This window comes from Miscanthus floridulus, chromosome 1 (genome assembly GCF_019320115.1).
Source record: "Miscanthus floridulus cultivar M001 chromosome 1, ASM1932011v1, whole genome shotgun sequence".
In the NCBI taxonomy this organism is placed as follows: Eukaryota; Viridiplantae; Streptophyta; class Magnoliopsida; order Poales; family Poaceae; genus Miscanthus; species Miscanthus floridulus.
The window spans coordinates 168,923,024-168,932,413 of NC_089580.1; the positions used below are offsets into that span (position 1 = coordinate 168,923,024).

General features: G+C 51.4%; 1 protein-coding gene across 1 annotated transcript; it reads left to right on the forward strand.

Moving 5' to 3' along the window:
• Positions 1-3,730: 3,730 nt before the first annotated feature.
• Positions 3,731-5,757, forward strand: LOC136501681 (uncharacterized protein C24B11.05-like). The gene is made up of 7 exons (XM_066497205.1): positions 3,731-3,871; positions 4,129-4,215; positions 4,358-4,423; positions 4,538-4,635; positions 4,752-4,877; positions 4,971-5,240; positions 5,387-5,757. The coding sequence occupies exons 2-7, from the start codon at positions 4,155-4,157 to the stop codon at positions 5,609-5,611; spliced, it is 846 nt and encodes a 281-aa protein (XP_066353302.1). The 5' UTR covers positions 3,731-3,871; positions 4,129-4,154; the 3' UTR covers positions 5,612-5,757.
• The last annotated feature ends 3,633 nt before the right edge of the window (positions 5,758-9,390 follow it).

The following is a 9,390-nucleotide window of genomic DNA, read 5'->3' on the forward strand; positions in this document are numbered from 1 at the left end:
GGCGAGGAGTCCCCGGCGTAGGCGGCGATGTCCGAGCGCCAAGGAGCGAGGAGTCCCCAGCGTCGTTGGCGATGACCGAGCACCGAGGAGCGAGGGGTCCCCGGCGTCGCTGGCGATGTCCGAGCACCGAGGGGCGAGGAGTCCCTGGCGTAGGCGGCGATGTATGAGCGCCGAGGAGCGAGGAGTCCCCAGCGTTGCTGGCGATGACTGAGCACCGAGGAGCGAGGAGTCCCTGGCGTCGCTGGCGATGACCGAGCACCGAGGAGCGAGGAGTCCCCGGCTTCGCTGGCGATGACCGAGTGCCGAGGAGTCCTCGGCGTAGACGGCGATGTCCGAGCACCGAGGAGCGAGGAGTCCCCGGCATCGTTGGCGATGACCGAGCACCGAGAAGCGAGGGGTCCCCGGCGTCGCTGGCGATGTCCGAGCACCGATGAGCGAGGAGTCCCCGACGTAGGCGGCGATGTCCGAGCACCAAGGAGCGAGGAGTCCCCGGCGTCGCTGGCGATGACCGAGCACCAAGGAGCGAGGGGTCCCCGGCGTCGCTGGCGATGTTCGAGCACCGAGGAGCAAGGAGTCCCTAGCATCGCTGGCGATGACCGAGCAGCGAGGAGCGAGGAGTCCCTGGTGTAGGCGGCGAGGTCCGAGCATCAAGGAGTGAGGAGTCCCTGGTGTCGCTGGCGATGACCGAGGAGCGAGGAGCGAGGAGTCCCCGGCGTAGGCGGCGATGACCGAGCGCCGAGGAGCGAGGAGTCCCTAGCGTAGGCAGCGATGACCGAGCGCCGAGGAGCGAGGAGCGAGGAGTCCCCGGCATAGGCGGCGATGATCGAGCACCGAGGAGCGAGGAGTCCCTGGCATAGGCGGCGATGACCAAGCGCTGAGGAGCGAGGAGTCCCTGGCGTAGGCGGCGATGACCGAGCGCCGACGAGCGAGGAGCGAGGAGTCCCCGACGTAGGCGGCGATGACCGAGCACCGAGGAGCGAGGAGTTCCTAGCGTCGCTGACGATGACCGAGCACCGAGGAGCAAAGAGTCCCCGGTGTCGCTGGCGATGACGGCGTAGGCGGCGATGTTCGAGCATCGAGGAGCGAGGAGTCCCCAGCGTCGCTGGCGATGACCGAGCACCGAGGAATCTTCGGCGTCGCTAGCAATGATCGAACACCGAGGAGCGAGGAGTCTCCGACGTCGCTGGTGATGACCGAACACCGAGGAGCGAGGAGTCCCCAGCGTAGGCGGCGATGTCCGAGCACCGAGGAGCGAGGAGTCCTCGGCGTAGGTGGCGATGTCCGAGCACCGAGGAGCGAGGAGTCCCGACGTCACTAGCGATGTTTGAGCACCGAGGAGCGAGGAGTCCCCGGCGTCGCTGGCGATGGCGTCGTTGACGATGACCGAGCACCGAGGAGCGAGAAGTCCCCGGCGTTGCTGGCGATGTCCGAGCATCGAGGAGCGAGGAGTCCCCAGCGTAAGCGGCGAGGTCCGAGCATCGAGGAGTCCCCGGCGTAGGCGGCGATGTTCGAGCACCGAGAAGTCCTTGGCGTAGGCGGTGAGGTCCAAGCACCGAGGAGTGCCCTGCGTAGGCGACGAGGTCTGAGCACCGATGTAGCTGACGATGTCCGTGCGGTGAAGTGTGCCCACTTAGTCCTCGAGCACGAAGAATCCGAGCGCTGAGGAGTAACCGGTGTAGCTGGTGATTGAAGCACGAGCGACGAACAGTCTGGTCAACTGGTCGGCGATGAAGTGAACATTGAGTAGAAACGACCGGCGAACAGTCCGATCAACTGGTCAGCGATGGAGTCCATGAACCAAGCGGTCCGACCAGTTGATCGGTGGAGAAGTCCGAGCACCAGGTGATCCGATCACCTAGACGATGATCCTGCAATATAAACATGTAGAGCGGGTAGTACATGATGCATAAATAAATAAACTCCGGAGAAAAATCAGCAATGGTGATGAAACGGCATATGCAGTTCGACGATCAGTTGGTGTGAAAATATATTTATGTTTAATATAAACTGCCCGAACAGTTAGTGTGTAGCTGAGTCTCCATTCCTAGCTAGCCCATAGTCCATAACGTCGAGCGCGGAGCCCATGCACATGTAGGAGGAATAGGCGTGACCAAGGAGCCACTGCCGACCACCCATAACGCAGAGCGTGGAGCCCGTAGCACGTGTAGGGAGGAGACGGAGATAGGGCCGTCTCTGGAGGCGTCCGAGCATCAACGTGACTGTTCGAGGGTTCGGAAAATCATTTGAAGAGCAAATATGGAGAAAACAGCTTGGAGAAACATTATGGCGATATACGGAGATTAGAGAATATTTAGAAGAATATTAAGACATGACTTAGCTTTAGACGGAGCGTCTGGTCGGTGACGTATGGCGTTATCTGGTCGGCGTTGACGGCGAACACCCGGCGGACGGTGAGTTGTTGATGAAGGCGACCTCGGAGGTGGTTCCGAGATCGGATCTGCTGTCGCGAGGGTTGGTGTAGTCAGCGATAAATCGTCGTCGTGGACTAGCATGGATCTCTACACGATTGATGACGAGAACGCGCTGTTGATTTGAGGTCCATCTAGCTCGCCATGGATCAAGCGCACTCCCCTACCTGGCGCGCCAACTGTCGACAGAATGCTCGGCAGTCCACCGAGGGGCATCCCGCGATGGTAGATTTGTCGGTGGGGATGCGCGTAATCAGGAACCAGATGGTGACAAAAGGCGCAGAGACAGCGATTTAGACAGGTTCGGGCCGTCTGATCGACGTAATACCCTACGTCCTGTGTCTTTGATGTATTGTATTGATCCGGACGACCAAGTAGCTTGATGTAGCCTATCCGCTAGGGGACTCCTGCCTCTCCTTATATAGTCTGGAGAGACAGGGTTACAAGTAAAGTATCATATTTGGTACTATACAATGTCTTGCGATGCACGCCGAGCAGCGCCGTGCATGCCTTGATCTTGTGGGCCGGGCCACCTCCGATGGTGCGGCCCATGTCTTGGGAGCCATACCCCCACACCAATGCTGGCCAAGGAATCAAAAGGCACTCGTCAGGGGGAAAATGTGCATCCGTCGTCCGACATGCTGTTAACATGACGGTGCGCGCGTTAGCCGTGTCCATAAAAATATGGACTACTCCCTCTGTCCACAAAAAAATGTAATTCTCAGAAAAAATTCGAGAAGTCAAACAATTTCAACTTTGACTAAAATTGTATGAAAACGTACTGACACTCGTGAGACAAAATAAGTACCATTAGATTATTTATAAAATATATTTTCATAATAAATTTATTTTGAGACATAAATACTAATACTATTTATTATAAACTTGATCAAAGTTGGATTAATTTGACTGACACGTTTTACATAATTACATTCTTTTCTGGACGGAGAGGGTACTGTATAATACAAGAGATCTCATATACAACCATTATAGTTTTGTGTCTGTTCCGCTATGAAAATTCCTGTTATGTCCTCCCGAGGCAGCACGCTCCGTCCCAAAACTTTCCAGAAAGATTGAGGGGCAGTTCGGGAAGAATGGCGGAAAAATCACTGCCCCATCGTTTGTTAGGGCCAATCATGGGGCGACAGCTGGGCGGCACTGCTGCGGAGGCTGTTAACAACTGGGGTTAACGAGTTAACAAGGGCACGCCATTGGACTGGTCAGCTGCTAACCGCGGCTGCTAATTCCGACCGGGGAGCCATGGCTCGGCTATATAAACCCACCCGCCCCCGCCTCTTCTCCTCCCCCTCCGCCTCCTGCTCTCTCTCGCCTCTGGTGCGCAGAGCTCTCTTGAAGCCTCGAGACCCGTCTCGCCACTGCTGTCCTCAGCTCTGCCGCTGCACTAGCTGTTGCATTGCAGTCTGCGAGCCTTGAGCTGCTAGGTACGCTCGCGTTCTTGGCCGCTGCAAATGTGGGTCGGTTCAGAGCTCTGATGAACTCTGCGCCGAGGATGGGGAAAAGGACGGGATTGCTTGTTAGATTGGAAATGATGATCTAGTTTTTTCAGGGTTCTAGAAAGAATGATAAAATTTTGAGGGGGGTTGTAAATAATGACATGACCGAACTGGAATTTTGGGTTGGAATGAATTCTCGGGAGAAGTATTCGGACTGCCTGCTAATCTCGATTCCTCCTCTGCAGCTCGCTCTTCACCACAGTCCCCAGACATGGAGTTCGAAGACCGCTGCCACAAGGTCCAGGAGCCCAAGTTCGACTGCCTGCTCTTCGGTAAGCTGCTGCTGCTCTGCTTCCTGAAAAAATGTCGCCGCCCCGTTGCCGTCTTATTTTTGTTTCGTTCTGTTGTTGCCTTGTTCCTCTGCCCCTTCACGGAATGCAAAGGTTTTCTGACCTGTTTGTTCTTTGCCTGCAGACCTCGACGACACCCTGTACCCGCTGAGCTCCGGGATCGCAGGCCATGTCAAGAAGAACATTGAAGGTGAGGTTCCTCTTCTCCTGCTGTTACTGGCTGCTGCTTGTTTTTTTAGTACCGTCTGAACTTTCAGTGAACTGAATGCCTGCATCTTTTCGCTTTTGCCACCATTCATTTCAGATTACATGGTTGAGAAGCTGGGTATTGATGAGAGCAAGATCGAGAACCTGGGCAATCTGCTGTACAAGAACTACGGCACCACGATGGCTGGCCTCAGGGTGCGTATATTGCTGCATCCCTGAACCCTGATCCCTTGAATTGTTCGATTCTTCTATTAGTGAATCAGTGAACTAAAAAGGCCCCATGTTTTTCCCCATTCCTTTGGATTTCCCAGGCGGTCGGCTACAGCTTCGATTACGATGAGTACCACGCCTTCGTCCATGGAAGGCTGCCGTACGACAACATCAAGCCCGACCCTGTTCTCAAGCACATTCTCAAGAACCTGCGCATCCGCAAACTCGTAAGCGTCCTCCTCAGATGACACAAATATCTCCTCCTCCAGACAAGATGGATGGTTTTGCTGAATTATTATACCTGTGGTGTGGTGTTTCAGATATTCACCAACGGCGATATGGTCCACGCCGTGAGAGCCCTCAAGAGGCTGGGGCTGGAGGACTGCTTCGAGGGGATCATCTGCTTCGAGACCCTGAACCCGCCGTGCCCGCCGCAGGGAGACGAGGAGCCCGAGATCTTCGACATCGCCGGCCACTTCGCCCGCTCCGGCACCGCCGACGAGCTGCCCAAGACCCCCGTCCTGTGCAAGCCCAACGTCGACGCCATGGAGGAGGCGCTCAGGATCGCCAACGTCAACCCGCACAAGGCGGTAAGTTTCCGAGCTCTGGCACCCAGTGTAATTTCCATTCCTGTTCCTGACGACGTTGCATTCACACCTGAAGAACCTTTTTATTGTTATTAATTTTCTGCTTGACCATGTCCCTGACGAAAGCTTACCTGATTGGTTTGCTGCAGATTTTCTTCGACGACAGCGTACGCAACATCCAGGCCGGGAAGCAGATCGGCCTCCACACAGTGCTGGTGGGCAAATCGCAGCGGGTGAAAGGCGCGGACCACGCGCTCGAGAGCATCCACAACATCAGGGAGGCGCTGCCGGAGCTGTGGGAGGAGGCCGAGAAGGCCAAGGAGGACGTGCTCTACGCCGAACGCGTCGCGATGGAGACCTCGGTCACCGCGTAAAACTCCCGAATCCTCCGGAGCCAAACTTTCTCGACATCCAGGACCGCGACGATCACATACCACTCCCCGAGCCAGGGCTGGTGATCTCACGCTGGAACTGACTGAATCCAGCAATGGTCGGGCCGAGAATTTCCGACAGCAGGAGGGGGGGTGCAGCATGTAAAGGGGGAACAGCAGATGAGATCATGTTTGGGATGGTCCCAATATATATATAGTTATATGTATCAGCCAGACCTTTGTTTGTAAATTACCAGTATTAGAAGTAATAAGAAAATGGAGTTTACTTGTACGTTTCTTGTGTTCTGTCATCGGAAGCAATAAAACTGGTTAGCAAGACCGGAAGAGCAACACATTTGCTTCTCTGGACAGCTCCCAGATTTCTCTTCCATCTCTCCGGTTCCATGACACGTCAACCTCTTGGCAGCTGTTGAGCACTTGAGCCGACGAAGCAGCCAAACCGCCAAAAAGCCTGGAGATCACAGATCAGGGATATTACGTGTGGATCGTGTAGCGCAGCAGATGGTACCCGTTGCGAACTCAGATAGTACTCGTCGTGAAGTCATTTCACATTTATACATTTTTTTTCTCGAAAAACAACCGATAAGAAATTTCTTGGGCATGCATTGGTAGAGAAGAAGTAACTTCAAAAAACACAGAATAACAACAAAAAAAAAAAAATCCTCACAACGGTAGCACCAAAACCAACCAGCCCAACAACAACAACAAACACAGTGTGTGGATATTTTGTACATCTATTTTGACTTTAAGAAAGGTGGAAGGCGAGCCAAACATCTGCACGGGTGCCACAAGGCTAATCAGCTCGGGTGGTTAGACAAAGAGATAAATGTGGGACACCAATAAAGATTTTGGAGCTGCAAAAATCTTTATTGGTGTCCCACATTTATCTCTTTGTCTAATCACCTGAGCTGATTAGCCTTGTGGCACACGTGCAGATGTTTGGCTCGCCTTCCACCTTTCTTAAAGTCAAAATAGATGTACAAAATATCCACTTATTTAAGTTGAGTCAATCTCCTATCAGTTTTCTATATGAGATTAGTCCTTATTGCACTAACATTCATTATGAGCCTTGAAATTTATTTGATTTAAGGTTTGGCCAAGTCCCAACGAAAGCAGTTAGTTCATTATCATTGGCACAAGCACCATAAATAAATTGTATGTCCCGTTCCAACGCATGGACATGTTTTGTTACCAGTATTAAAGAGCGAAAGGTTTCTTCGTCCTTCGCCGCCCACATTAGTTCAACGAGGACCCAATGGACTCAATCTCTCAATCTCTCTCTCTCTCTCTCTCGCGCTCTCGCTCTCTCTCTCTCGCCTATGCAAGTTAGACTAGCGTGTCCAAGCACGATACAATGTCCAATTCCATAATAAATTGAAATACGAGGTGTTTTCATGGTCCGCCATTCTCTTCTTATGTGTAAGTACGAGTACGGAGTCTGATCCCAAACGAAATTAAATTTATGATAGGATAAACGAGTTGGAGCAGCATGTGTCCAGGTACAATACAAAGTTCAATTTCTAATTGCATTGAAACACCTGACGTGATCACTAAATAAATCTCTAAACTGTAAGTCATTTAGATAATCACATAACAAGTTGAACGTCCCATTGCAACGCACTAGTACATTTGCTAGTCATTAAAAAAAAGAAAGCAACATCGGAGCACGATTTTCATCATTTTTCTGATGCGAACTATCACCCTGTTCGCTTGTTGGTTTCAGCCTGGCTTATTCAACCAGCCAACAGTGTTTTCCTCTCACAACAAACCAGCACCAGCCAGCCCAAACCAGCCCAGAAACCAACCAACGAACATGCCGTATGACGGGCAAGATGCCAGCCTGAACTTGTCATTAAAACGTGGGGCAAACTGCAAGAGACCAACCTGAACTTGTGATTAAAATGTGTAGCCAACTAGATTACAAAGCAAAAGGTACAACCCGACACAATAGAGAGCAAGAAAAAGAAACACATCGCCCAAACAATTCAAAAGATATAATAAGCCATGACATTGGCCCAAGGATAACATAACCAGGTAATATGTCAAAAAAAAAAAAGCAGCCACCAAACGACATACTCGCCGGCAATGCCACTGCCATTTACACACCAACACCACCCCGTGGATACGCCGCTTCGCTGCCGCACTCCTCCTCTCGAGGGTTCGCTCAACGAAATGGAGACTGTAAAGGTGGCCGGAGACACATAAACTGAAACTCAAGGGGGGCAGAACGATCCCTTGAAGCTGTTTTTTTCATCAATTGTCCTTGTAATCGCAATAGGAAAAAAAACGTATAACATTATTTAGAAGCTAATTTATGACAGATGGTCATTCCAGGACGATAAACACCGGCATCTGTGCATCACAGCCTCGCACCAGATCTTTGTTTTCTTCTGTGCCTTTGGCTTGCAGTCCTACTCAACCTGCAGCCTGAGCTTTGAAAGCATGCCACACACTCCCTATCTAACCTGCCGGGGAGGTAACAACACGTAGAGACTGAAAAGAAAAGGAAAGAAAGGCCCTGCGTGAAGCATGTGAAAGCATCAATGTCATCACCCTCGGACTTGAGAGGTAGAATCCAAAACACTGATGTGACACAATGAGGAAATCAGAAGGGGGTTAAAGTGCGGATTGCTCTGAAGTTACCCTTACCCGGGTTTCAGCTAGTAATAAAACGATGGTTGAAGTCAATGTCGTTTACATCTGTCTCAGCTAGTTTGCCTTGCCGTGTGGCCATACCATTCGGTCGACACAGCTTGTGAAGCAACAACAACAGCTTGACTGCTGAAATGGCTCATCCCCGGTGGTTTCAGCTTCCAAGGGGTTAATATATTCTTTTTCTGGGAGATAGGTTGCAACTTTCAAGGGGTTAACTTACTGGAGTTTGCAGGTTTGAAAAGGCAAGAGTCAGAAAGGAATGAAATAATGTACTACTACAAGTGATGAGTTCTGGAGTGCAGGAGAGAGCAGGCACCAAAGGACTAAATAAGATCCCACTGCACTTTCTGACGCGAGAACCAGACAGCAATGCCTTCCATTAAAAATACACTGTATATACAACCAGACAACAAATGTTCCAAGTACTTAACCGGCAAATGACACGACTGACGAGACGTCTGGCTTCTTTACTTGCTGAAAGATTAGGACTGGGAGCCCGAAAGGGGCAATATTTAGTGCGCAAGTGCCAAGTGGGGAACCAAGACAAGATCGAAAAAATGTCACGGACGTGAAGCTCCCATTCCAGTGATACATGGGCAAGCCACTGCGTGTTATTTTACAGGTTTATCGCCCAATAATCAACGGCGAACTGACAAGCGTGAAAACAACGTCTATGTGAATGCCAGTGGCAGCCAGTGACATCAGCTGAAATGACAGGGAACCAGTAGTCCCCGAACTGGCCCTGGGTGATTTTCTTAAACATACCAATTGGCTTTTGTAACACCAGGACATGCATCCCCACCCCATTTGTCAGCGTGTACACACGGATGATGAAGCTGTCAAGTCCTCGGAATTTTAATGGTTCCAGTTGTGGTATCTATGCGTCATAACAGAAGCCGGAGAGGCACTAAGCGTCACCGTGATTCACATGGAAATCCAGTTTATTGGTACGATGCACCATCTAGCTGTCGGGAGGTGTAGGGCCTCTTTGGCCCGGCTCAAAACAGTTCCAGCTTGTTACTACAGTGTATAGAGAAGACGGAGCTCTACCAAACCAGATCTTAGTTACGCGAAACAGAAGGAGCATACCGCTACCTCACAACTCT

Bases quoted from the DNA above. Each gene is read 5' to 3' on its own strand.
- LOC136501681 (XM_066497205.1), top strand. From the start codon at position 4,155: ATGGAGTTCGAAGACCGCTGCCACAAGGTCCAGGAGCCCAAGTTCGAC. The intron at 4,636-4,751 runs GTGCGTATATTG...TGGATTTCCCAG, and splicing joins CCACGATGGCTGGCCTCAGG to GCGGTCGGCTACAGCTTCGA. The intron at 4,878-4,970 runs GTAAGCGTCCTC...GTGGTGTTTCAG, and splicing joins ACCTGCGCATCCGCAAACTC to ATATTCACCAACGGCGATAT.